Here is a 27,941-nt window from a genome sequence, read left to right as displayed (position 1 = left end):
CCAGGATCACTTAGCGGTGTATCTAATCAGGATCCCTCTGCCCTGGCTCCCTGCCAGCTGCCACACAGACCTGCACCCAGCTGTGATGTCTGGCCGTCACAGCCCTCCATCCGGGACTCTCCATCCAATTCCTGGGGGGTCCTCTCTGCAGCTCCTGGCTTGCCAGGCGGCTGCTGATTCCCCTAGGTGCCCAGCCAGATCCCGTTCAGGGCCTTTCATAGGGTTTCTGTGCCCCCTTACCTGGCCAGAAGGAAGGGGATGTGCAATGGGGCAGGGCTGATGGGAAATGTAGACCCCTGCTTAGCAGGTCCGTCATGCCAGGCTCAGGTGAGGGGACCCTGTCTCCCCAATGGTCCCTACAAAGGCAGAGCCCCTCATGCCCCAATGGAGCACTGTATGCTGGGCTCTGTAGGGCCCATGGGCTTGCTGCTCCGTGGCCAGGCTGGGCTGGCCAGGAGCTGCTGCGTAGCGCACATGGGCTGGGCTGGGGACAGAGCCCTTGCCCATATGGCCCCCACACTAAGCCCCCTCCGCTCTCCCCAGCAGGCTTGTCGACTGGCCGACCTTCCTGAAAGAGAACGTCATCTACATCCTCGCCGCGCGCCCCAACAGCGCCGCCATCCACCTGAAGCCGCTGGCGTAGCCGCTGCCCGGGACAGGGGCCGGGCAAGGGCTCCCAACCTGGACGATGCATGAGCGGGTGGGAGGCCGGACGCATGGAGCCCAGTCCTAGCCATTGTGTTCTGTATTCGCCGAGCTTGCAGCTGGAGGAGCTGACAGACTGTTCACCCGCCAGAGGGGCGCTCCAGCCTGCTGCCCCATCTCCCATGGGCCTCAGGTAGCCGCACCCAGCTCCCCTCCCTCACCACGGCCCAGCCACACCCCCAGTTCAGCAGAGTTCTGGTTTCTGATTGGCTGAGAGGGAGGGCCCCCCCACACACACACACCCCCACGAAATTCGGCAGACTTCTGATTAGTGGAGAGAGGACTGAACACAAACAGTCCAGCAGCATTCTGGCTTCTGATTGGCCGAGAAAGCCCATGCGAGCCCCCACTTATGGGGCTGGACGGTTCCCAGAGTTGAGGTAGCCCTGTGCCATCGCGGCAGGTCAGCGGACCGGGTGTGACCCCCAGTGGCTGTGGACTAACGAGCCCCTTGCTGGCCCGGCAATGGCACTGGCGTGCCCGGTGGAGAGCAGAGGGAGGCGTGTTGGCTGGGCCGGGGCAGCAAGGCCTGCGGGGCTGCCCTGCCGCTGGCAAGCTGGGCCAGGCACCGTCCCAGCCTCTCCCCTGCTCCCTGGGACCCACCCCCAGACGCACACACCATCGGCTTTCACCAAAGGCTCTCAGGGCTGGTCCCCCGCGGCAGGGCAGTGTTACCCTCTCGGCTCTGCACGGTGGCTCTCGACACCCATATTCCAGCCTCCCTGTGTGAGCAGATCTCCAGCTGGGAGAGCAGCCTGCAGGGGAGCTGGGCACGGAGCAAGAGCCGAACACCATGAGACCCCCGCCAGGACATGGCATACCGGGCCTGGGTCGCCCCTCATCATCACCACCACCACCAGATCAGCAGTATGACCGCCACCACGGAGCTACTCCTGGTTCACACCCGTCTCCTGGAGAAGAGTCAGGCCCTGGTCTCTGTCCGATCGACAGTCCTGCCCTGGCCAAGAGGGCTGGGTGGGGGACAGGGTGGATTCGGGCCAGAGCGGCTCCATGTCCCCAGGACCGGGCATGTGGGGAACTGCTTTCCTCAGGCTGGCAAATACCCGGCCCACCGCTGCAGCTGCATAAACGAGCCGCAGAGAACTCCCTTTGAGCAGCTCCACCTCCTGGGTCAGGTGCCAGGCTCTGCTCTGCCAGCCAGGGGGCCCATCAGGACAATCCTGAGAGCGGGGCAGTGTGTCGGCTGCTTGTCACGGGGCCCGCTTCCCCTCTCGCTCCCACCAGTGTCAGCTGCAGTGAAGTGAGCCGGGATCACTGCAGTGTGGGGGAGGAGGATCAGGCCCCCTGTGTTTATGGAACGAGGACGTGGTAGGAGTTGTAGAAGCGTTGCCGCTAACGTAACCTGGGCTTCGCACCGGGATCTCTTTCTAGAAGACGCTTGCTAGCTCACCCACCAATACTGGGCTGGATGCAGATGTTATGGGGCGGGGTTAGGCAGGAGGGCAGACTGGAGGGTCACAGTGGTCTCTTCTGGCCTTGCCATGTGTGAAGAAGGGAGACGAGTTTCTTGTGATTTCTTAGTCCTCTCAAAGTTGTCAGACGCCAGCTACCCGCCTTTTCTACACAGCATCGCATGTCTGCGATTTCCGAGACCTCCGCCAGACTTTATGGAATCCGTAGCCACCTGTGACTTCACAGGATAGAAGTCATGCCCTCCTGCTTCAAAAGCACCGGCCACTGCCCGGAGTCAAAGAAAAATCTTCTTTTACTGTTAGCACTACAGGAGCTATGACACACAGCTGAGCAGTTCCAGTTCCACCTACCGGGGGGCAAAGGTGACACATGTGCACTAGCTCTGCACATCTTTCACAGGCACAGTGCTAGCAGCCCCCCATTGGCACTCGGGACCTGATAGCTATTCCTAATGGTGCCTCCTGTTCCCTACAAAGAGAAGCCAGTATTGCACCATGATGCAAGATCAGCAAACTCGTCTGAGACACTATCAGGAGGGACCAGATTTCCACCCCACCCAGCTTAACCCCCACAGAACACAGCCACTGGGACCAGCTACCTTCCCCTTGAACACGAAGGTGCAGCCTGCAGAGAATGCAGTGCCAATGCAGTGCCTTGTCCCAACCCAAGCAGAGGGCGCTTGGTTCGAGACAGAGCATTGCATGCTGGGATCCGTAGTCTCCGCACCTACGTATTCGTTAGGAAGGTGGCCATGGACTCCACCGGCTACTTGACCCACAGATCCCCCGCCCCCGAAGCCTATAAAAGGGCCTGGATCAGCTTACGGCAGCGCATCAGGGGAGCTAGGAGCCAGCCTGCATGCACGATGTCTGGAGCCGGTATGGAAGCTGAGAGCCTGAGAGAGGAGATCCATGGTGAGCAACAAGAGGTCACCGGATCCCCTTAGCCTCCAGCAAGGGCAGGGGCTCAGAATCATCAGGCTCTCCAGTAGCAGTTCTGGGCAGAACTGAGGTTTGCTCTTGTCCTGTTTCTTCGGGCAGAGAAAGCAGAAGGCGTGAGGCTCCCACAGCAAGAGCTCTCCGGTGTAGACAGAGGCTCGGTGAGCTGCACCGAGAACAGCAGAGAGGGCCTCCCTCCTCGGCAGGCTCTGCCTCTCATTAATAAGCACTTGGCCATCCCCAGAGCCAGCCACATATGAGCTGAGCAGCTGAAACAAATGCTGGCTCAGCTAATGGGAGAGGGAAATCGGTCACAGTTCAACCTAGCAGAGATAAAACAGTTACATCAGGCATGGCCATGCCCAGCTACTGCCGGAAACAAAGTCCTTCCTGACAGCTCTACCTGGAGCACCACAGGACTCAGGAGGGAATTTCCACCCATGGGGCATTGCCACATGTCGGGGGGTCACTTCGGAAGCACCCGATTGCCGCCCTTGCCACAGGCAGGATCTAAGTCTTGCCAGTGGCAGGATCCAGCTGTCTGATCCAGTGTGGCAAATGCTTTCGCTTTCGCTTTGCTAGATCTTCCAGTGGGCCTGGCTTGGGAAGGCTGAAAGGAGAGGACACAGCGCCAGAGATTGCTGGAGGAATCAATCCCATTGTGATGGGAGGGCCTAGATGCAACCCCATCCCAGCAACAATGAGTCCATGGTCACTGTCTGGCCAGTGGGGTCGCTCTGTCTCCTGGGAAGCCGCTCATGGATGACAGCTCACTCCAGATCTTGCAGCTCTCCGTTCTTGGGGGTTCACTGGCCAATTAGCCTTGTTTCAAGTATATTCGGAGCACAACAGCTGTTGGCTTCTCAGGGACCTGCCCAGAACATTGTCCTGTTTTTAGAAGGAAGCCTGACTTGCTGCCTGCAACGCCCTCTCCTGCTCCATCCCCGTTTTCGTCTATAGTGTGTATAGACTATATACACTATAGACTATAACCTTCCTCGTTACAGGCTTGCCTGAGAGTCACCGTCTCAGCAGCCCTGCCTCGTGTCCACTGGGACAGTGAAGGTAGCCTGGGGCCACACATGATGTGTGTGGGGTGGGCCCGGCGTGGGGAGAGGCTGAAGGATTGCTGCTGCTGAACGTAAAAGATTCAAGTGCACAGGAGTGACCCAAACAGGAGCCCAAACACTCTGTCTATCTAAGGGGTTCCTCTGGCGCCTCTCGTCCTGGTACGTGGGCCCAGACGGAGTGGAGCAACACACCCAGACTTTGTCACCACACAACTGTTGACACCTTGCAAACAGCTGGTGAGCTGCACGAACCGTACCTAACCCAGAGCAGATTGTGCCCACCCCCACGGCCCCAGAGGAGGTGCAGGTAAGGAGATGACAGGCCCTTGGGCTGAGGGCCCAGCCGCAATGTCCCCCAGATCAAGGTGGAGCACAACATCCTGGCACCCACAGTCTCCATGTGCCACAGCCCTGCGTCAGAAAGGAGTGGAGCCGCGGGCTGCATTGCAATGCACCCTCGGTCATGTTCGGCTCGTGGGCGTACCGGGCATGGACCGTGATGCTGAGCCAAGGCCGCTCCCCTACAGGTCCTGCTTGTGAAAGCCATCCCTCCGTGGGGCAGCCCATTTAACGATGGCGGAGGGAAGGACCATGGAACTGCCCCAACAGACACCACCCGGGGCACGGCCTGGCGAGAAGCCACGAGAGGCAGCTGCAGTGATGCCAGCCAGCAGGGCTACTGGACGAGCTGCACATCCGAGCCAGCCCTGCTCTCACACGCGCGTCAGCCCCCAGCGGTGTCTTTCCTCCCCGGGGGAGTCAGGAGCAGTGCTCGGAGTGGGTCCGAGGCTCTCAGGCCGCTCTCGCAGCTGGTGTGCCAGGGACGAGCGCTCCTCGTATTCGCACTCCAGGGCTGGCACATTGCCAAGTGCACTTCAGGATTGAAATGAGGGTGGCAGGAGGGCGCACTTACCAGGCAGGGATAATATACAGGGGGCTCCCTCCAAGAGGCCCACTGCTGAGTTAATGGGACAGAGGAGACACGGGCAAAGGAAAGCTCAGGGACCCAGGGGCAGGTAGCTTCCTGGATCTTTCTGCTTGAGCCCAGGAGGTAACCAAATGGGGAGTTGTCCCCATGCACCTAGGGGATTTAGACACATTCTCTATTGATATGAGGGCAGTCCTGCATCTGTACCCTCTGCGCCACTCTGAAGCCCTCAGCCTGCTTGTCTCTGGCTGGTGACCTAGGGTGATCCTCAAACTTTGGGCACTGAAGGCTGCCCTTCGTTTGCAGAAAACGGAGCTGCGTGTGCAACCTGCAGAGACTACGAGTCCCAACATGCATTGCAGCCTGTGCACTGCTGGGATGTGTAGTCTCTGCGGGCCACGCCGTCTCAGGAATGGAGCTGTGGTGGTGAGCCCCACGGGCTGGTTGGGGGCACACGTCTCACTTGGCTCGCTGGGTAACAAGTGCATGGGTTACACCCAGCCAGCCAGGGCCGTGTGGAGGCCAGGGTCAGGGGGGGCAGAGCCAGTCAGTTACCCAAATTCCCACAGCCCACGTGGAGGCTGGGGGCACTGGACAGATAAAGGGGCCCATTCCCTTGCGCCTTGTGTGGAGCCCGACCCTTCTGCCTGGGCTGCATTTAACCCCCGCTTTGCGCAGGTGCCAATGGCTGCAGTGGGAGCGGGGCGCATGGGGGAGTCAGTCCCCCAGGTTTGACCCTGCCGGCGGCACTGCTGAGACAGCACCATCGTCTGCGGTCAGTGGGACTGGGGCAACGGCTGGTCATTGGGAGGTGCTGCGAGGCGTGAGAGGGGCTGTGCAGCGAGATGTGTTCATTAAACAGCTGTGTCCAACCTCGATAGATCTGTTGGTCTTTGGATTTCGGTATCACTTGGTCACCAGCAGCTCTGGGGGGTTCCTAAGGGCGGTTAACCCCAGGGCGGCTGCTGCAATGACACAGGGGGGTCCAGTAACCGTGGCTGGTGCACCCTGGGCCCACGGCACCTGGAGAGTCCATATCCTAGTTGCTGAGATGGGAACTTCACGCAGGGGCCCATTCTGTCCTTGGACGCGGTGGCTGCCCTCGAGTGCCAGCAGCTTGTGAGGTGGCTCCTGGTTCCCTCGCTCCAGAGAGGCCCTGGGCAGCCCGTCCTCAGCGCCGCCCCACAGCACTGGTCAGGGCAGGCCCCGACCCCCTGGGCAGAGCTCCCTAGCCAGGGGACTTGCTGTGAACTTGAACTCAGCTCCCTCCTGGGCCTTTGATTAGCATTCTCGTCAGTGGCGTGGCCTGTGCAGCTCAGGCCTCAGGCCCGGGGGGGATACACCCCAGCAATGGGCACATCCAGTCTGGGCACTCGGCCCCACCCTCTTTGGAGCCGTCCAAAGCAGAGGGGGACAGGCTGCCAGGGCCCCTCCAGGACTGTCCCTGGTGAGACACTGTCCAGCTCCAGCACTGCCCTGGTGCACATCACTACAGAAACTGAGCGCCACCCCAGCATGAGCCACCCAGCCAGGCAGTTATCCCCAGCTGGGGAACGGCAGCGCAGTGAGGTGAAAGGACTCGCCCAGGGTCACACGGGGAGGCGGTGGCAGTGCAGGGGCTTAGACCCCTGGTCTCCCAAGTCCTAGGCTAGTGCCCTAACCATTGGGCCATCCTTCTTGTCTGAGCCTCAGCCCAAGACACCAAGGCTCCTGCCTTGGGCTGGGCCCCTGTAAAGGGGCCACGCTGGCTGCAGCTTTTGGGGGGCAGGGAGCTGAGGAAAGCGCAGAGGGGAGATGCTCTCTCCAGCCCCAGGCTCTTGCTCCCTGGGGTGCTGGGAGCTGTGCCCAGGCAATGCTTCCCCCCCCCCCGCCCCTTCCCCAGTCATGATGACCTCTCTTGTGTCTGGCTTCCCAGATCAGTGCTCTCAGCCTGGCAGTGCGGAACAGCTGGCATGGCAAGGCAGCGAGCCCCTCGGGGACTCCCGGCTGGTTACTGTCCTGCAGATGGAGCAGCGCCTTGGAGGTGGGCGTGTGCAGCCCGGGGCTTTGGGGGCCTGTTGGGAATGCAGCGGGGAAGGGGGAGGGGATGTACTGGCCTTGGAATACAGGATTATTGTGCAGAGGAAAAAAACCAGAGGCTGCATTTCAGAGCATGGAGCTTGTGATGTGTTGAGTCACAGCCACTGGCAGCTCTCCCCAGCCTAGCTCAGAGCCGCTCCCTGCTCCCGGCCTGCTCTGAGGCAGGGGGTATGGGGTGTTTACATGGGGCACTTGTCTCTGGATTTCCCCCAGGGTAACTGGGAGCAGAGTCTGGCATGTTGAGCTGGTGCAGACAAGCGGTTTGGGAGCCAGGCACAGGGCATGGGACATAAATGAAGAAGCAGCACATTAAATGAAACAGCTGACAATGGAGCCCACACGCTCAGCCCCCTCCCTGCACCACACCACATCTTGCCAGGCAGAGGGGGCAGCAGGAATTCCCGCCCAGACGCAACTCCGGGGATGGGGGCAGTGGAAATTTGGAAGTCAGGATACTGGGCTAGATGGGCCATTGGTCTGACCTAGTCTGGCCGTTCTTCTGTTCTTAACTGCTAGATGTTCACTCTCAGAATCAAGGACAAATTTTCCATCCAAACCCCACATCTTTACATGCAATGGGTTGGAAGTTTGGTGGCTGAGCACTAGACGGGGATTATTAGATGATTTGCAAGCAAGGTCTGCCTGCGCTCTCCCCTGACAGCTAGTGATGAGCCAGTGGTGAGTGGAAAGGCTTCAGGATCAGACTAGACACCTATTCTGCCTACTGTCACGGAGCGTGGGGGAGTCCGGGGCCTGCACCCCTCTTCCTGGGATTCACTGGGACTCTCAGCCAGCCAGTAAAACGGAAGGTTTATTGGACAATAGGAACACAGTCTAAAACAGAGCTTGGGGGTACAACCAGGACCCCTCAGTCAAGTCCTTCTGGGGAAGCAGGGAGCTTAGACCCTGGCCCTGGGGTTCCCTGCGTTCCACCACCCAGCCCCAAACAAAAATTAACCCCCCCCCCCCAGCAGGCTCCACATTCCCAGGGCAGAGATGTTACCTTCCCCTCCTGGCTCAGGTGACAGGCTCTCAGGTCTCCCATCCCCAGTGAAACTCCCCTGCCACATTCCCAGGTCACTGCTCCCCCCTCCCGGCTGCGTCCCACCTACATATTCAGCAGACAGAGCTGTGGTGCCCAAGTGATCAATTTTGGCTGGTGCCGGGTTACAAAACTGATCACTTGCTGCCGGTCAGGGGAGGGGAGAGCTCATTCTGACCTTGCTTACAAATCATTTCATGAGTGTTTCCATTTCAATTCAAATTTCCAACCAACAACTAAATTGGCAACACTGCATGTAACTGGGGGGTGCTGAGGAAATTGAGGAGGGGTGTATGGAAATCCCTGCCTCTCTCACAACCCCCTAGGGCTGCACAGGGGTGGAGCAGCAGCAGTCTAATGGGGGAGCGAGCAGCAATGCCAGCTGCTTTGTGCATCCAGATCAGTTTCCTCACGTGGGTGCAGGAGGATGCAAGGGTTAGGGGCAAAGGGGTACAGTGCAGGGGTTAAGGGCTCAGGAGGGAGGTGCAGGGATAGGAGTGAAGGGGATGCAGGGGTTAGGGGCACAGGAGGTGTGCAGGGATTGGGGTGAGGGAACACACACAGTGCAGGGGTTGGGGGCAGGGATTGGGGCACAGGAGGAGGGCAGGGGTTGAGGTGAAGGGGGCATGCCCAGTGCAGGGGTTAGAGGCACAGGAGGGAAGTGCAGGGATTAGGGGTGAAGATGGCCCAGTGTAGGGATTAGGGCATGGGGGGGGCAGAGGTTGGGAGTGAAGGGGGTGTAGGGATTAGGGGTGCAGGAGGAGGAGCATGCATTGGGGCAAAGGGGGCACAGTGCAGGGGTTGGGAGGAATGGAGGGCGGGGAGTCTGGGGAGCCCATGGGGGCCAGGGGCAATGGGAGGTGCCACACCCACGGGGGCCAGGGGCACCAAAATGCAAGCTAGCCCAGTGTGCCATTTTCCCTAAGGCCAGCCCTGGTTACAGCAAAGTCCAGCTGGGTCAGTCCTGACCCCCCCCCCGCCTCCTCCTTGTCCCAGTCCAGAAGCATGAGTCCTGCTTCAGCAGCCCACACGATACTGCACCCAAGGGCCCCTCCTCCGCACTTTGTTCCAATTCCCAGGCAAAAAACAGGTCACTTGCTCATCCTCCTTGGCTCTTTGTTCTCCCGCTGGCCAAAACTGGCTGGCTTCCTGGAGAGGAGGCCAGCAGTCCCAGGTCTTTAGCTGCTAGGTACCAGATGTCCTGGCCATTGTCTTCTGGGTTTGTCATGGGTGTGGGGCCCCAGACAGCCAGGCATCAGTCACACCTGGATCACTTCAAAGAATAAACCACCTTTTCCCACCACCTAGTTAAGCCTGCAGCACATAGGGGGAACTGAGGTACAAACAGTATTCATAAAAACATTAAGACAAAATCCCACTTCATCACAGCTTGTTATTCCCCCTCCAGGCCCAAGCTAGTGCAGAGCGACAGCTTGGGGCTGTCCCAAAGTCCCAGCCCACCTGGGCTAACAAAGCCACAATGGGCTCCTCCAGCAGTGGGTGCAGCATGCAGCTGCAAAGAGCTAACAAGGTGCAGAACCGGGCGGCCCGGCATGAAAGGGAGCATTTCCGTGGCTCCAGCACTGCGTTAGCAAAGGAGGTGTTCAGACAAACCCATAAGAACATAAGATCGGCCATATTGGGTCAGACCAAAGGTCCATCCAGCCCAATGTCCTGTCTTCCGACAGTGGCCAATGCCAGGTGCCCCAGAGGGAGTGAACCTAACAGGTAATGATCTAGTGATCTCTCTCCTGTCATCCATCTCCACCCTCTGACAAACAGAGGCTAGGAACACCCTTCCTTACCCATCCTGGCAGATGGCCATTGATGATCTTAACCTCCATGAATTTATCCAGTTCTCTTTTAAACCCTGTTATAGTCCTAGCCTTCACAACCTCCTCAGGCAAGGAGTTCCACAGGTTGACTGTGCGCTGAATGAAGAAGAACTTCCTTTTATTTGTTTTAAACCCGCTGCCCATGAATTTCATTTGGTGGCCCCTGGTTCTTATACTATGGGAACAAGTTAATACCTTTTCCTTATTCACTTTCTCCACACCACTCACGATTTTCTAGACCTCTATCATATCCCCCCTTAGTCTCCTCTTTTTCAGGCTGAAAAGTCCTAGTCTCTTTAATCTCTCCTCAGATGGGACCCGTTCCAAACCCTTAATCATTTTAGTTGCCCTTCTCTGAACTTTTTCCAATGCCAGTATATCTTTTTTGAGATGAGGGGACCACGTCTGTACGCAGTATTCAAGATGCGGATGTACCATGGATTTATATAAGGGCAATAAAGTATTCTCTGTCTTATTCTCAATCCCTTTTTTAATGATTCCTACCATCCCGTTTGCTTTTTTGACTTACACTGCACATTGCGTGGAAGCCTTCAGAGAACTATCCACCATGACTCCAAGATCTTTCTCCTGATTAGTTGTAGCTAAATTAAGCCCCCATCATATTGTATGTATAGTTGGGGTTATTTTTCCCATTGTGCATTACTTTACATTTATCCACATTACATTTCATCCATCCTGCCAAGCCGGGACACCCCCGTGCTCTGGGCTGGGGTGGTGGATCAGGAGGGTGGCACTGCTCCCGTCCCCTATGCGCTTTGCTGTAGTGCTCATAAGCCAGCTGCTTCCTCCCGCGCTCTCCCTTCATGGGTGTTTGTCAAGGTCACATCTCCCTGTCCCCTCGGGTGGGGCTGGAGGAGTTGTGATTCACCAGGATAAAGTGGGAGGAGGTTCCAGTTCTCACTGGGTCCCACATATTTATCAGTGACCTAGAAGAAAACATAAAATCCTCCCTGATGAAATTTGCAGCTGACCCCAGGATTGAGGGGTGGTAAGTAACCCCGAGGGCAGGTCTCCAATACGGAGCGATCTGGGGGGCTTGGGAAAGGTTTGGATCAGGGCTGCGGGTGGGTCTGGGAGAGCTGGCCCTGCTGGCTGCTCCCCCCATGCACGCCGACTGGGGAGAGCTGCTGGGATCAGCAGGTCCGTGTTGAGAAAACAACCAGGTGGGTGCACGTCTCGGGGCCAGAACTGCAATGAGGCAGCCTCCAGTCCAGCCCCTCCCCACACACTTCCCAAGTGGTTCTGGTCCCAGCCCATCTCTGCCTGGGGTCTCTCCCGAGGGGTCTGAGAGCAACTCGCCCCGGCAGGAGACAAGGCACCAGGATGAATCCTGAACGGTCTCCTGCTGACCCGGAGCCTAGGTCTGGCCTCGGCCCCCTGCTCTCGCTGCCTGCCGGCTGGATTCCTGTGAGCTCTGCCCAAGCCCGGCACAGTGTCCTGGCAGCAGTGCCGAGGCTGCCCTCTGCCGTCAGCAGCTCGCCTCTGAGACAGCAAGGACTGCAGTGCCCTGAGAGTGCCAAGCAAGGCTGAGCTGAGACCCCATGTCCTCTGCAGGCCTCACATCTGGACGGCTGGGCCATGCCAGAGCTGAGCCTGGCCCGTCTGGGGGAGGGCTGCCCAGATGGCTGGATGCCGGAGCTGAGCCTGGCAGGTCTGGGGGAGGGCTGCCCAGACGGCTGGGTGCCGGAGCTGAGCCTGGCACATCTGGGGGAGGGCTGCCCAGATGGCTGGGTGTTGGAGCTGAGCCTGGCACATCTGGGGAAGGGCTGCCCAGACGGCTGGGTGCAGGAGCTGAGCCTTGCATGTCTGGGGAAGGGCTGCCCAGACGGCTGGATGCCGGAGCTGAGCCTGGCATGTCTGAGGGAGGGCTGCCCAGACGGCTGGGTGCCAGAGCTGAGCCTGGCATGTCTGGGGAAGGGCTGCCCAGACGGCTGGGTGCAGGAGCTGAGCCTGGCACGTCTGGGGGAGGGCTGCCCAGACGGCTGGGTGCCGGAGCTGAGCCTGGCACGTCTGGGGGAGGGCTGCCCAGATGGCTGGGTGCCAGCGCTGAGCCTAGCATGTCTGGGGGAGGGCTGCCCAAACGGCTGGGTGCCGGAGCTGAGCCTGACATGTCTGGGGGAGGGCTGCCCAGAGAGCTGGGTGCCAGAGCTGAGCCTGGCCCATCTGGGGAAGGGATGCCCAGATGGCTGGGTGTCGGAGCTGAGCCTGGAATATCTGGGGGAGGGCTGCCCAGACGGCTGGGTGTTGGAGCTGAGCCTGGCACATCTGGGGGAGGGCTGCCCAGACGGCTAGGTGTCGGAGCTGGGCCTGGAACGTCTGGGGAAGGGCTGCCCAGACGGCTGGGTGCCGAAGCTGACTCTGGCACATCTCGGTAACGGCTCCCCAGAAGGCTGGGTGCCGGAGCTGACCCTGGCCCGTCTGGGAGAGGGCTGCCCAGACGGCTGGGTGACAGAGCTGAGCCTGGCACATCTGGGGGAGGGCTGCCCAGACGGCTCGATGCCGGAGTTGAGCCTGGCATGTCTGGGGAAGGGCTGCCCAGATAGCTGGGTGCCGGAGCTGAGCCTGGCATGTCTGGGGGAGGGCTGCCCAGATGGCTGGGTGTCGGATGTGGGCCTGACACGTCTGGGGGAGGGCTGCCCAGACAGCTGGGTGCCGGAGCTGAGTTTCGCCCGTCTGGGGGAGGGCTTCCAGGACGGCTGGGTGTCGGAGCTCAGCCTGGCACGTCTGGGGGAGGGCTGCCCAGACAGCTGGGTGTGAGAACTCGGCCTGGCACATCAGGGAAGGGCTGCTGAGATGGCTGGGTACTGGAGCTGAGCCTGGCATGTCTGGGGGAGGGCTGCCCAGATGGCTGGGTGTCGGAGCTGAGCCTGGCACGTCTGGGGAAGGGCTGCCCAGACAGCTGGGTGCCAGAGCTGAGCCTGGCACGTCTGGGGGAGGGCTGCCCAGACAGCTGGGTGTGGGAGCTGGGCCTGGCACATCTGGGGAAGGGCTGCCCAGACGGCTGGGTGTCGAAGCTGGGCCTGAAACGACTGGGGAAGGGCTGCCCAGACAGCTGGGTGACGGACCTGAGCTAGGACCGTCTGGGGGAGGGCTGCCCAGATGGCTGGGTGCCGGAGCTGAGCCTGGCACGTCTGGGGGAAGGCTGCCCAGACGGCTGGGTGTCAGACCTCAGCTTGGCACGTCTCGGGGAGGGCTGCCCAGACAGCTGGCTGTAGGAGCTGGGCCTGGCACATCTCTGTAACGGGTCCCCAGAAGCCTGGGTGCCGGAGCTGACCCAGGCCCGTCTGGGAGAGGGCTACTCAGACGGCTGGGTGCCAGAGCTGAGCCTGGCACGTCTGGGGGAGGGCTGCCCAGACGGCTGGGTGCCAGAGCTGAGCCTGGCATGTCTGGGGGAGGGCTGCCCAGACGGCTGGGTGTCGGAGCTGAGCCTGGCACGTCTGGGGGAGGGCTGCCCAGACAGCTGGGTGTGAGAGCTGGGCCTGGCACATCAGGGAAGGGCTGCCGAGATGGCTGGGTACTGGAGCTGAGCCTGGCATGTCTGGGGGAGGGCTGCCCAGACGGCTGGGTGCCGGAGCTGAGCCTGGCACGTCTGGGGGAGGTCTGCCGAGACGGCTGGGTGCTGAAGCTGAGCCTGGCATGTCTGGGGGAGGGCTGCCGAGATGGCTGGGTACTGGAGCTGAGCCTGGCATGTCTGGGGGAGGTCTGCCCAGACGGCTGGGTGTCGGAGCTGAGCCTGGCCCGTCTGCGGGAGGGCTGCCCAGACAGCTAGGTGCCGGAGCACAGCCTGGCACGTCTGGGGGAGGGCTGCCCAGATGGCTGGGTGCTGGAGCTGAGCCTGGCACGTCTGGGGGAGGGCAGCCAAGATGGCTGGGTGCCAGAGCTGAGCCTGGCATGTCTGGGGGAGGGCTGCCCAGACGGCTGGGTGCTGAAGCTGAGCCTGGCATGTCTGGGGGAGGGCTGCCCAGATGGCTGGGTGTCGGAGCTGAGCCTGGCCCGTCTGAGGGAGGGCTACCCAGACAGCTGGGCCATGCCAGAGCTGAGCCTGGCCCGTGTGGGGGAGGGCTGCCCAGACGGCTGGGTGTCGGAGCTGAGCCTAGTACATCTCGGGGAGGGCTGCCCAGAGAGCTGGGTGTGGCAGCTGGGCCTGGCACATCTGGGGAAGGGCTGCCCAGACGGCTGGGTGTCGGAGCTGGGCCTGAAACGTCTGGGGAAGGGCTGCCCAGAAAGCTGGGTGTCAGACCTCAGCTTGGCACGTCTCGGGGAGGGCTGCCCAGACAGCTGGATGTGGGAGCTGGGCCTGGCACATCTCTGTAACGGCTCCCCAGAAGCCTGGGTGCCGGAGCTGAGCCTGGAATGTCTGGGGAAGGGCTGCCCAGACGGCTGGGTGTCGGAGCTGAGCCTGGAACGTTTGGGGAAGGGCTGCGGAGAAAGCTGGGTGCCAGAGCTGAGCCTCGCATGTCTGGGAGAGGGCTCCCCACACGGCTGGGTGTCGGAGCTGAGCCTGGCCCATCTAGGGAAGGGCTGACCAGAGAGCTGGGTGTGGGAGCTGAGCCTGGCATGTCTGGGGGAGGGCTGCCCAGACAGCTGGGTGCAGGAGCTGAGCTTCGCCCGTCTGGGGGAGGGCTGCCAGGACGGCTGGGTGTCGGAGCTGAGACACGCATGTCTGGGGGAGGGCTGCCCAGACAGATGGGTGCCGGAGCTGAGCTTGGCCCATCTGGGGGCGGGCTGCCCACACCTGGGTGCTTTACTGGGCCTGGTACATCTGGGGAAGGGCTGCCCAGATGGCTGGGTGTCGGACCTGAGCCTGGCACGTCTGGGGGAGGGCTGCCCAGACAGCTGGGTGTGGGAGCTGGGCCTGGCACATCTCGGGAAGGACTTCCCAGACGGCTGGGTGCCGGAGCTGAGCCTAGCCCGTCTGGGGGAGGGCTGCCCAGACGGCTGGGTGCCGGAGCTGAGCCTGGCACTTTTGGGGAAGGGCTGCCCAGAAAGCTGGGTGCCAGAGCTGAGCCTCGCATGTCTGGGGGAGGGCTGCCCAGACGGCTGGGTGTCGGAGCTGAGCCTGGCACGCCTGGGGGAGGGCTGCCCAGACGGCTGGGTGCCAGAGCTGAGCCTGGCCCGTCTGGGGGAGGGCTGCCCAGACGGCTGGGTGCCGGAGCTGAGCCTGGCACTTTTGGGGAAGGGCTGCCCAGAAAGCTGGGTGCCAGAGCTGAGCCTCGCATGTCTGGGGGAGGGCTGCCCACACGGCTGGGTGTCGGAGCTGAGCCTGGCCCATCTAGGGAAGGGCTGACCAGAGAGCTGGGTGTCGGAGCTCAGCCTGGCATGTCTGGGGGAGGGCTGCCCAGACAGCTGGGTGCAGGAGCTGAGCTTCGCCCGTCTGGGGGACGGCTGCCAGGACGGCTGGGTGTCGGAGCTGAGACAGGCATGTCTGGGGGAGGGCTGCCCAGACAGATGGGTGCCGGAGCTGAGCTTGGCCCATTAGGGGCGGGCTGCCAGGATGGCTGGGTGTCTGAGCTGAGCCTGGCCCGTCTGGGGGAGGGCTGCCCACAGCTGGGTGACGAAGCTGAGCTTCGCCCGTCTGGGGGAGGGCTGCCAGGACGGCTGGGTGTCGCAGCTGAGACACGCATGTCTGGGGGAGGGCTGCCCAGACAGATGGGTGCCGGAGCTGAGCCTGGCACGTCTGGGGTAGGGCTGCCCATAGGGCTGGGTGTGGTAGCTGGGCCTGGCACATCTGGGGAAGGACTTCCCAGACGGCTGGGTGCCGGAGCTGAGCCTGGCCCGTCTGTGGGAGGGATGCCCAGATGGCTGGGTGCCGGAGCTGAGCCTGGCCCGTCTGGGGGAGGGCTGCCCAGACGGCTGGTTGCCGGAGCTGAGCCTGGCATGTCTGGGGAAGGGCTGCCCACACGGCTGGGTGCCGGAGCTGAGCCTGGCACGTTTGGGGAAGTGCTGCCCAGAAAGCTGGGTGCCAGAGCTGAGCCTCGCATGTCTGGGGGAGGGCTGCCCAGACGGCTGGGTGTCGGAGCTGAGCCTGGCATGTCTGGGGGAGGGCTGCTCAGACGGCTGGGTATCGGAGCTGAGCCTCGCCCGTGTACGGAAGGGCTGCCCAGATAGCTGGGTGTCGGAGCTCAGCCTGGCACGTCTGGGGAAGGGCTGCCAGGACAGCTGGGTGTCGGAGCTGAGACAGGCATGTCTGAGGGAGGGCGGCCCAGACAACTGGGTGTGGGAGCTGAGCGTGGCACATCTGGGGAAGGGCTGCCAAGACGGCTGGGTGCTGGAGCTGACCCTGGCCTGTCTGGGGGAGGGCTGTCCAGATGGCTGGGTGCCAGAGCTGAGCTTGGCATGTCTGGGGGAGGGCTGCCCAGACAGCTGGGTGCCAGATCTGAGCCTGGCCAGTCTGGGGAAGGGCTGCCCAGACAGCTGGGTGCCAGAGCTGAGCTTGGCATGTCTGGGGGAGGGCTGCCCCCCAGACATGCTCGGGCATGTAGGAAAGATATCAGGAGGGCCAAATCGCACCTGGAGCTGCAGCTAGCAAGAGATGTCAAGAGTAACAAGAAGGGTTTCTTCAGGTATGTTGGCAACAAGAAGAAAGCCAAGGAAAGTGTGGGCCCCTTACTGAATGAGGGAGGCAAGCTAGTGACAGAGGATGTGGAAAAAGCTAATGTACTCAATGCTTTTTTTGCCTCTGTTTTCACTAACAAGGTCAGCTCCCAGACTGCTGTGCTGGGCATCACAAAATGGGGAAGAGATGGCCAGCCCTCTGTAGAGATAGAGGTGGTTAGGGACTATTTAGAAAAGCTGGACGTGCACAAGTCCATGGGGCCGGACGAATTGCATCCGAGAGTGCTGAGGGAATTGGCGGCTGTGATTGCAGAGCCCTTGGCCATTATCTTTGAAAACTCGTGGCGAACGGGGGAAGTCCCGGATGACTGGAAAAAGGCTAATGTAGTGCCCATCTTTAAAAAAGGGAAGAAGGAGGATCCTGGGAACTACAGGCCAGTCAGCCTCACCTCAGTCCCTGGAAAAATCATGGAGCAGGTCCTCAAAGAATCAATCCTGAAGCACTTAGAGGAGAGGAAAGTGATCAGGAACAGTCAGCATGGATTCACCAAGGGAAGGTCATGCCTGACTAATCTAATCGCCTTTTATGATGAGATTACTGGTTCTGTGGATGAAGGGAAAGCAGTGGATGTATTGTTTCTTGACTTTAGCAAAGCTTTTGACACGGTCTCCCACAGCATTCTTGTCAGCAAGTTAAGGAAGTATGGGCCGGATGAATGCACTATAAGGTGGGTAGAAAGCTGGCTAGATTGTCGGGCTCAACGGGTAGTGATCAATGGCTCCATGTCTAGTTGGCAGCCGGTGTCAAGTGGAGTGCCCCAGGGGTCGGTCCTGGGGCCCGTTTTGTTCAATATCTTCATAAATGATCTGGAGGATGGTGTGGATTGCACTCTCAGCAAATTTGCGGATGATACTAAACTGGGAGGAGTGGTAGATACGCTGGAGGGGAGGGATAGGATACAGAAGGACCTAGACAAATTGGAGGATTGGGCCAAAAGAAATCTAATGAGGTTCAATAAGGATAAGTGCAGGGTCCTGCACTTAGGATGGAAGAATCCAATGCACCGCTACAGACTAGGGACCGAATGGCTCGGCAGCAGTTCTGCGGAAAAGGACCTAGGGGTGACAGTGGACGAGAAGCTGGATATGAGTCAGCAGTGTGCCCTTGTTGCCAAGAAGGCCAATGGCATTTTGGGATGTATAAGTAGGGGCATAGCGAGCAGATCGAGGGACGTGATCGTTCCCCTCTATTCGACACTGGTGAGGCCTCATCTGGAGTACTGTGTCCAGTTTTGGGCCCCACACTACAAGAAGGATGTGGATAAATTGGAAAGAGTACAGCGAAGGGCAACAAAAATGATTAGGGGTCTAGAGCACATGACTTATGAGGAGAGGCTGAGGGAGCTGGGATTGTTTAGTCTGCGGAAGAGAAGAATGAGGGGGGATTTGATAGCTGCTTTCAACTACCTGAAAGGGGGTTTCAAAGAGGATGGCTCTAGACAGTTCTCAATGGTAGCAGATGACAGAACGAGGAGTAATGGTCTCAAGTTGCAATGGGGGAGGTTTAGATTGGATATTAGGAAAAACTTTTTCACTAAGAGGGTGGTGAAACACTGGAATGCGTTACCTAGGGAGGTGGTAGAATCTCCTTCCTTAGAGGTTTTTAAGGTCAGGCTTGACAAAGCCCTGGCTAGGATGATTTAACTGGGACTTGGTCCTGCTTTGAGCAGGGGGTTGGACTAGATGACCTTCTGGGGTCCCTTCCAACCCTGATATTCTATGATTCTATGCCCAGACGGCTCGGTGCCGGAGCTGGGCCTGGTACATCTGGGAAAAGGCTACCCAGACAGCTGGGTGCCGGAGCTGAGCTTGGCCCGTCTGGGGGAGGGCTGCCAGGACGACTGGGTGTCGGAGCTGAGCCTGGCCCGTCTGGGGGAGGGCTGCCCAGACGGCTGGGTGTGGGAGCTGGGCCTGGCACGTCTGGGGAAGGGCTGCCCAGACAGCTGGGAGCTGGAGCTAAGCATGGCCCGTCTGGGGAAGGGCTGCCCAGATGGCTGGGTATCGGAGGTGAGCCTCACCCGTCAGGGGGAAGGCTGCCCAGACGGCTGGGTGCCGGAGCTGAGCCTGGCACGTCTGGGGGAGGGCTGCCCAGACGGCTGGGTGCTGGAGCAGAGCCTAGCACGTCTGGGGGAGGGCTGCCCAGACAGCTGGGTGTTGGAGCTGAGCCTGGCACATCTGGGGGAGGGCTGCCCAGACAGCTGGGTGCCGGAGCTGAGCCTGGCATGTCTGGGGGAGGGCTGCCCAGACGGCTGGGTGTCGGAGCTGGGCCTGGAACGTCTCGGGAATGGCTGCCCTGACGGCTAGGCCATGCCAGAGCTGAGGCTGGCCCGTCTCGGGGAGGGCTGCCCAGACAGCTGGGTGCCGGAGCTGAGCCTGGCCCGTCTGGGTGAGGGCTGCCCAGACGGCTGGGTGTGGGAGCTCGGCCTGGCACGTCTGGGGAAGGGCTGCCCAGATGGCTGGGTACTGGAGCTGAGCCTGGCACGTCTGGGGGAGGGCTTCCCAGACACCAGGGTGTGGGAGCTCAGCCTGCCACATCTGGGGAAGGTCTGCCCACACGGCTGGGTGCCGGAGCTGGGCCTGGCACATCTGGGGAAGGGCTGCCCAGACGGCTGGCTTCCGGAGCTGAGCCTGGCCCGTCTGGGGGAGGGCTGCCCAGACGGCTGGGTGCCGGAGCTGAGCCTCGCCCGTCTGGAGGAGGGCTGCCCAGACGGCTGGGTGCCGGAGCTGAGCCTGGCATGTCTGGTGGAGGGCTCCCCAGACGGCTGGGTGCCGGAGCTGAGCCTGGCCCGTCTAGGGAAGGGCTGCCCAGAGAGCTCGGTGTCGGAGCTGAGCTTGGCCCGTCTGGGGGAGGCCTGCCAGAACGGCTGGGTGTCGAAGCTGAGCCAGGTATGTCTGGGGGAGGGCTGCCCAGACAACTGCGTGTGGGAGCTGAGCCGGGCACATCTGGGGAAGGGCTGCCCAGACGGCTGGGTGCCGGAGCTGACCCTGGCCTGTCTTGGGGATGGCTGCGCAGACGGCTGGGTGCCAGAGCTGAGCCTGGCCCGTCTGGGGGAGGGCTGCCCAGACGCCTGGGTGTGGGAGCTAGTCCTGGCACGTCTGGGGAAGGGCTGCCCAGACAGCTGGGTGTCGGAGCTGGGCCTGGCACGTCTGCGGAAGGGCTGCCCAGACAGTTGGGTGCTGGAGCTGAGCCTGACCCGTCTGGGGAAAGGCTTCCCAGATGGCTGGGTGCCGGAGCTGAGCCTGGTACGTCTGGGGGAGGGCTACCCAAAAGTCTGGGTACCGGAGCTGAGCCTGGCACGTCTGGGGAAGGGCTGCCCAAACGGCTGGGTGCTGGAGGAGAGCCTGGCACGTCTGGGGGGGGGTTGCACAGACGGCTGGGTGTTGGAGCTCAGCCTGGCACATCTGGGGAAGGGCTGCCCAGACGGCTGGGTGCCGGAGCTGAGCCTGGCACCTCTGGGGGAGGGCTGCCCAGACGGCTGGGTGCCGGAGCTGAGCCTGGCATGTCTGGGGGAGGGCGGCCCAGATGGCTGGGTGCCAGAGATGAGCCTGGCATGTCTGGGGGAGGACTGCCCAGACGGCTGGGTGTCGGTGCTGGGCCTGGAACGTCTCGGGAATGGCTGCCCCGATGGCTGGGCCATGCCAGAGCTGAGGCTGGCCTGTCTGGGGGAGGGCTGCCTTGACAGCTGGGTGCCAGAGCTGAGCCTGGCCCGTCTGGGGGAGGGCTGCCCAGACGGCTGGGTGTGGGAGCGCGGCCTGGCACATCTGGGGAAGGGCTGCCCAGATGGCTGGGTACTGGAGCTGAGTCTGGCACGTCTGGGGAAGGTCTGCCCAGATGTCTGGGTGCCGGAGCTGGGACTGTCACATCTGGGGAAGGGCTGCCCAGACAGCTGGGTGCCGGAGCTGAGCTTGGCCCGTCTGGGGGAGGGCTGCCCAGACGGCTGGCTTCCGGAGCTGAGCCTGGCACATCTGGGGAAGGGCTGCCCAGACGGCTGGGTGCCGGAGCTGAGCCTGGCACGTCTGGGGGAGGGCTGCCCAGATGGCTGGGTGCCGAAGCTGAGCCTGGCACGTCTGGGGGAGGGTTGCCCAGGGAGCTGGGTTCCGGAGCTGGGCCTGGGACATCTGGGGGAGGGCTCCCCAGACAGCTGGGTGTCGGAGGTGGGCCTGGCACGTCTTCGGAAGGGCTGCCCAGACAGCTGGGTGCCGGAGCTGAGCCTTACCCGTCTGGGGGAGGGCTGCCCAGACGGCTGGGTGTCGGAGCTGAGCCTGGCACGTCTGGGGGAGGGCTGCCCAGATGGCGGGGTGCCGGAGCTGAGCCTAACTCGTTTGGGGGAAGGCTGCCCAGACGGCTGGGTGCCGGAGCTGAGCCTGGCACGTCTGGGGGAGGGTTGCCCAGATGGCTCGGTGTTGGAGCTGAGCCTGGCACATCTGGGGAAGGGCTGCCCAAACGGCTGGGTGCCGGAGCTGAGCCTGGCACGTCTGGGGGAGGGCTGCTCAGACGGCTGGGTGCCGGCGCTGAGCCTGGCATATCTGGGGGTGGGCTGCCCAGATCGCTGTGTGCCAGAGATGAGCCTGGCATGTCTGGGGGAGGGCTGCCCAGACGGCTGGGTGTCGGAGCTGGGCCTGGAACGTCTCGGGAATGGCTGCCCCGATGGCTGGGCCATGCCAGAGCTGAGGCTGGCGTGTCTGGGGGAGGGGTGCCCAGACAGCTGGGTTCTGGAGCTGAGCCTGGCCCGTCTGGGGAAGGGCTGCCCAAACGGCTGGGTGCAGGAGCAGAGAATGGCACGTCTGGGGTAGGGCTGCCCAGACGGCTGGGTGCCGGAGCTGAGCCTGGCACGTCTGGGGTAGGGCTGCCCAGACGGCTGGGTGCCGGAGCTGAGCCTGGAACGTCTCGGTAATGGCTGCCCCGACGGCTGGGCCATGCCAGAGCTTAGGCTGGCCTGTCTGGGGGAGGGCTGCCCAGACAACTGGGTGCCGGAGCTGAGCCTGGCCCATCTGGGGGAGGGCTGCCCAGACGGCTCGGTGTGGGAGCTCAGCCTGGCAAATCTGGGGAAGGGCTGCCCAGATGGCTGGGTACTGGAGCTGAGCCTGGCACGTCTGTGGGAGGGCTACCCAGACAGCAGGGTGTGGGAGCTCAGCCTGCCACATCAGGGGAAGGTCTGCCCAGACGGCTGGGTGTCAGAGCTGGGCCTGGAACGTCTGGGGAAGGGCTGCCCAGACAGCTGGGTGCCGGAGCTGAGCTTGGCCCGTCTGGGGGAGGCCTGCCCAGACGGTTGGCTTCCGGAGCTGAGCCTGGCACATCTGGGGAAGGGCTGCCCAGACGGCTGGCATCCGAAACTGAGCCTGGCACGTCTCAGGGAGGGCTGCCCAGACAGCAGGGTGCTGGAGCTGAGCCTGGCACGTCTGGGGGAGGGCTGCCCAGACGGCTGGGTGCTGGAGCTGAGCCTGGCACGTCTGGGGGAGGGCTGCCCAGACGGCTGGGTGCCGGAGCTGAGCCTGGCACATCTGGGGAAGGGCTGCCCTGACGGCTGGGTGCCGGAGCTGAGCCTCGCATGTCTGGGGGAGGGCTGCCCAGACGGCGAGGTGTCGGAGCTGGGCCTTGCACGTCTGGGGGAGGGCTGCCCAGATGGCTGGGTGTCAGAGCTGGGCCTGGCACGTCTGGGGAAGGGCTGCCCAGAAAGCTGGGTGCCGGAGCTGAGCCTGGCACGTCTGGGGGAGCTCTGCCCAGACGGCTGGGTGTCGGAGCTGAGCCTGGCACGTCTGGGGGAGGGCTGCCCAGACAGCTGGGCCATGCCAGAGCTGAGCCTGGCCCCTCTGCGGGAGGGCTGTCCAGACGGCTGGGTGTCGGAGCTGAGCCTGGCACGTCAGGGGGAGGGCTCCCCAGATGGCTGTGTGCCGGAACTGAGCCTGGCATGTCTGGAGGAGGGCTTCCCTGACGGCTGGGTGTCGGAGCTGAGCCTGACCCGTCTGGGGGAGGGCTACCTAGACAGCTGGGCCATGCCAGAGCTGAGCCTGGCCCGTATGGGGGAGGGCTGCCCTGACGGCTGGGTGCCGGAGCTGAGCCTGGCATGTCTGGGGGAGGGCTGCCCAGACAGCTGGGTGTCGGAGCTGAGCCTGGCACATCTGGGGAAGGGCTGCCCAGAGAGCTGGGTGCCAGAGCTGAGCCTGGTCCGTCTGGGGTAGGGCTGCCCAGACGGCTGGGTGCTGGAGCTGAGCCGGGCATGTCTGGGAGAGGGCTGCTCAGACGGCTGGTGTTGGAGCTGGGCCTGGCACGTCTCGGTAAGGGCTGCCCAGACAGCTGGGTGCCGGAGCTGAGCTTGGCCCATCTGGGGGAGGGCTGCCAGGACGGCTGGGTGTCAGAGCTGAACCTTCCCGTCTGTGGGAGGGCTGCCCAGACGGCTGGGTGTGGGAGCTGAGCATGGCCCGTCTGGGGGAGGGCTGCCAGGACGGCTGGGTGTCAGAGCTGAACCTTCCCGTCTGTGGGAGGGCTGCCCAGACAGCTGGGTGCCGGAGCTGAGCATGGCCCGTCTGGGGGATGGCTTCCCAGCCGGCTGGGTGTCGGAGCTGAGCCTGGCACTTCTGAGGGAGCGCTGCCCAGGGAGCTGGGTGTCGGAGCTGGGCCTGGCACATCTGGGGAAGGGCTGCCCAGACAGCTGGGTGCCGGAGGTGAGCCTGACCCATCTGCGGGAGGGCTGCCCAGACAGCTGGGTGCTGGAGCTGAGCCTGGCACGTCTGGGGGAGGGCAGACCAGATGGCTGGGTGTCGGAGCTGAGCCTGGCACGTCTGGGGGAGGGATGCCCAGATGGCTGGGTGCCGGAGCTGAGCCTGGCAGATCTGGGGAGGGCTACCCAAACGGCTGGGTGCCGGAGCTGAGCCTGGCATGTCTGGGAAGGGCTGCCCAGACGGCTGGGTGCCGGAGCTGAGCCTGGCATATCTGGGGAAGGGCTGCCCAGACGGTTGGGTGTCGGAGCTGGGCCTGGCACTTCTGGGGAAGGGCTGCGCAGACAGCTCGGTGCTGGAGCTGAGCCTGGCCCGTCTGGGGGAGGGTTGACAGGACGACTGGGTGTCGGAGCTGAGCCTGGCCCGTCTAGGGGAGGGCTGCCCAGACGGCTCGGTGTCGGAGCTGAGCCTGGCACCTCCAAGGGAGCGCTGCCCAGACGGCTGGGTGCCGGAGCTGAGCCTGACCCGTCTGGGGGAGGGCTGCCCAGACGGCTGGGTGCCGGAGCTGAGCCTGGCACATCTGGGGCGGGCTGCCCAGATGGCTGGGTGTCGGAGCTGAGCCTGGCACATCTTAGGAAGGGCTGCCCAGACGGCTGGGTGCCGGAGCTGAGCCTGGCACGTGTGGGGGAGGGCTGCCCAGTCGGCTGGGTGTCAGAGCTGAGCCTGGCATGTGTGGGGGAGGGCTGCCCAGACGGCTGGGTGCCGGAGCTTAGCCTGGCTTGTCTGGGGGAGGGCTGCCAAGACAGCTGGGTGCTGGAGCTGAGCCTGGCACGTCTGGGGGAGGGCAGCCCAGATGGCTGGGTGTCGGAGCTGAGCCTGGTGCATCTGGGGAAGGGCTGCCCATACGGCTGGGTGCCGGAGCTGAGCCTGGCACGTCTGGGGGAGGGATGTCCAGATGGCTGGGTGCCGGAGCTGAGCCTGGCAGATCTGGGGAGGGCTACCCAGACGGCTGGGTGCCGGAGCTGTGCCTGGGATGTCTGGGGAAGGGCTGCCCAGACAGCTGGGTGCCAGAGCTGAGCCTGGCATATCTGGGGGAGGGCTGCCCAGACGGCTGGGTGCTGGAGCTGAGCCTGGCACGTCTGGGGGAGGGCTGCCCAGATGGCTGGGTGCCGGAGCTGAGCCTCGCATGTCTGGGGGAGGGCTGCCCAGACGGCTGGGTGGCGGAGCTGAGCCTGGCATGTCTGGGGAAGGGCTGCCCAGACGGCTGGTTGCCGGAGCTGAGCCTCGCATGTCTGGGGGAGGGCTGCCCAGACGGCTAGGTGTCGGAGCTGGGCCTTGCACGTCTGGGGGAGGGCTGCCCAGATGGCTGGGTGTCAGAGCTGGGCCTGGCACGTCTGGGGAAGGGCTGCCCAGAAAGCTGGGTGCCGGAGCTGAGCCTGGCCCGTCTGTGGGAGGGCTGCCCAGACGGCTGGGTGCCGGAGCTGACCCTGGCCCGTCTGGGGGAGGGCTGCCCAGACGGCTGGGTGCCGGAGCTGAGCCTGGCACATCTGGGGAAGGGCTGCCCTGACGGCTGGGTGGCGGAGCTGAGCCTGGCATGTCTGGGGAAGGGCTGCCCAGACGGCTGGGTGCCGGAGCTGAGCCTCGCATGTCTGGGGGAGGGCTGCCCAGACGGCTAGGTGTCGGAGCTGGGCCTTGCACGTCTGGGGGAGGGCTGCCCAGATGGCTGGGTGTCAGAGCTGGGCCTCGCACGTCTGGGGAAGGGCTGCCCAGAAAGCTGGGTGCCGGAGCTGAGCCTGGCCCCTCTGCGGGAGGGCTGTCCAGACGGCTGGGTGTCGGAGCTGAGCCTGGCACGTCAGGGGGAGGGCTGCCCAGATGGCTGGGTGTCGGAGCTGAGCCTGACCCGTCTGGGGGAGGGCTACCTAGACAGCTGGGCCATGCCAGAGCTGAGCCTGGCCCGTATGGGGGAGGGCTGCCCAGGCGGCTGGTTTCCGGAGCTGGGCCTGGGACATCTGGGGGAGGGCTGCCAAGACAGCTGGGTGCCGGAACTGAGCCTGGCCCGTCTGTGGGAGGGCTGCCCAGACGGCTTGGTGCCAGAGCTGAGCCTGGTACGTCTGGGGGAGGGCTGCCCTGACGGCTGGGTGCCGGAGCTGAGCCTGGCATGTCTGGGGGAGGGCTGCCCAGACGGCTGGGTGTCGGAGCTGAGCCTGGCACATCTGGGGAAGGGCTGCCCAGAGAGCTGGGTTCCGGAGCTGGGCCTGGCACGTCTGGGAAAGGGCTGCCCAGAGAGCTGGGTGCCAGAGCTGAGCCTGGTCCGTCTGGGGAAGGGCTGCCCAGGCGGCTGGGTGCCGGAGCTGAGCCTTACCCGTCTGGGGGAGGGCTGCCCAGACGGCTGGGTGCCGGAGCTGAGCCTGGCACGTCTGGGGGAGGCAGGCCCAGACGGCTGGGTGCTGGAGCTGAGCCTGGCATGTCTGGGAGAGGGCTGCTCAGACGGCTGGTGTTGGAGCTGGGCCTGGCACGTCTGGGTAAGGGCTGCCCAGACAGCTGGGTGCCGGAGCTGAGCTTGGCCCATCTGGGGGAGGGCTGCCAGGACGGCTGGGTGTCAGAGCTGAGCCTTCCCGTCTGTGGGAGGGCTGCCCAGACGGCTGGGTGTGGGAGCTGAGCCTGGCGCGTCTGGGGGATGGCTTCCCAGCCGGCTGGGTGCCGGAGGTGAGCCTGACCCATCTGGGGGAGGGCTGCCCAGACAGCTGGGTGCTGGAGCTGAGCCTGGCACGTCTGGGGGAGGGCAGCCCAGATGGCTGGGTGTCGGAGCTGAGCCTGGCACGTCTGGGGGAGGGATGCCCAGATGGCTGGGTGCCGGAGCTGAGCCTGGCAGATCTGGGGAGGGCTACCCAAACGGCTGGGTGCCGGAGCTGAGCCTGGCATGTCTGGGAAGGGCTGCCCAGACGGCTGGGTGCCGGAGCTGTGCCTGGGATGTCTGGGGAAGGGCTGCCCAGACAGCTGGGTGCCAGAGCTGAGCCTGGCATATCTGGGGGAGGGCTGCCCAGACGGTTGGGTGTCGGAGCTGGGCCTGGCACTTCTGGGGAAGGGCTGCGCAGACAGCTGGGTGCTGGAGCTGAGCATGGCCCGTCTGGGGGAGGGCTGCCAGGACGACTGGGTGTCGGAGCTGAGCCTGGCCCGTCTGGGGGAGGGCTGCCCAGACGGCTCAGTGTCGGAGCTGAGCCTGTCACCTCCACGGGAGCGCTGCCCAGACGGCTGGGTGCCGGAGCTGAGCCTGACCCGTCTGGGGGAGGGCTGCCCAGACGGCTGGGTGCCGGAGCTGAGCCTGGCACATCTGGGGCGGGCTGCCCAGATGGCTGGGTGTCGGAGCTGAGCCTGGCACATCTTAGGAAGGGCTGCCCAGACGGCTGGGTGCCGGAGCTGAGCCTGGCACGTGTGGGGGAGGGCTGCCCAGTCGGCTGGGTGTCAGAGCTGAGCCTGGCATGTGTGGGAGAGGGCTGCCCAGACGGCTGGGTGCCGGAGCTTAGCCTGGCTTGTCTGGGGGAGGGCTGCCCAGACATCTGGGTGCTGGAGCTGAGCCTGGCACGTCTGGGGGAGGGCAGCCCAGATGGCTGGGTGTCGGAGCTGAGCCTGGCACATCTGGGGAAGGGCTGCCCATACGGCTGGGTGCCGGAGCTGAGCCTGGCACATCTGGGGGAGGGATGCCCAGATGGCTGGGTGCCGGAGCTGAGCCTGGCAGATCTGGGGAGGGCTACCCAGACGGCTGGGTGCCGGAGCTGTGCCTGGGATGTCTGGGGAAGGGCTGCCCAGACAGCTGGGTGCCAGAGCTGAGCCTGGCATATCTGGGGGAGGGCTGCCCAGACGGTTGGGTGTCGGAGCTGGGCCTGGCACTTCTGGGGAAGGGCTGCTCAGACAGCTGGGTACCGGAGCTGAGCTTGGGCCGTCTGGGGGAGGGTTGCCAGGACGGCTGGGTGTCGGAGCTGAGCCTGGCCCGTCTGCAGAAGGGCTGCGCAGACAGCTGGGTGTCGGAGCTGAGCCTGGCACGTCTGGGGGGGCTGCCCAGATGGCTGGGTGTCGGAGCTGAGCCTGGCACGTGTGGGGGAGGGCTGCCCAGACGGCTGGGTGCCGGAGCTGAGCCTGGTATGTTTGGGGAGGGCTGCCCAGACGGCTGGGTGTCGGAGCTGAGCCTGGCATGTGTGGGGGAGGGCTGCTCAGACGGCTGGGTGCCGGAGCTTAGCCTGGCTTGTCTGGGGGAGGGCTGCCCAGACGGCTGGGTGTCGGAGCTGCGCTTGGAACGTCTGGGGAAGGGCCGCCCACACAGCTGGGCGTCAGAGCTGAGCTTGGCCCGTCTGGGGGAGGGCTGCCAGGGCGGATGGGTGCCAGAGCTGAGCCTGGCACGTCTGGGGGAGGGCTGCCAAGACGGCTGGGTGTTGGAGCTGAGCCTGGCACGTCTGGGGTAGGGCTGCCCCGATGGCTGGGCCATGCCAGAGCTGAGGCTGACCCGTCTGGGGGAGCGCTGCCCAGACAGCTGGGTGCCGGAGCTGAGCCTGGCCCGTCTGGGGGAGCGCTGCCCAGACGGCTGGGTGTGGGAGCTGGGCCTGGCACGTCTGGGAAAGGGCT

The 27,941-nt window shown here is 63.4% G+C and overlaps 1 protein-coding gene across 4 annotated transcripts in view; it reads left to right on the top strand.

The window, feature by feature from the left end:
* Positions 1-5,953, top strand: part of PHF24 (PHD finger protein 24) — a 38,131-nt gene extending 32,178 nt beyond the window's left edge. For 2 of the 4 annotated variants that reach the window (XM_038403873.2, XM_038403872.2), the window contains exon 8: positions 547-5,953. In XM_038403873.2, coding sequence (XP_038259801.1) covers positions 547-643 — 97 coding nt within the window. In that variant the 3' untranslated portion in view covers positions 644-5,953. Of the gene's footprint in view, positions 1-543 lie in introns of all 4 variants that reach the window. The other 2 variants (XM_038403868.2, XM_038403869.2) reach the window with 1 other exon arrangement.
* Positions 5,954-27,941: the final 21,988 nt, after the last annotated feature.

This window comes from Dermochelys coriacea, chromosome 5 (genome assembly GCF_009764565.3).
Source record: "Dermochelys coriacea isolate rDerCor1 chromosome 5, rDerCor1.pri.v4, whole genome shotgun sequence".
In the NCBI taxonomy this organism is placed as follows: domain Eukaryota; kingdom Metazoa; phylum Chordata; order Testudines; family Dermochelyidae; genus Dermochelys; species Dermochelys coriacea.
The sequence above is the reverse complement of the archived record's forward strand: the minus strand, read 5'-3'. Positions and strand labels throughout refer to the sequence as shown.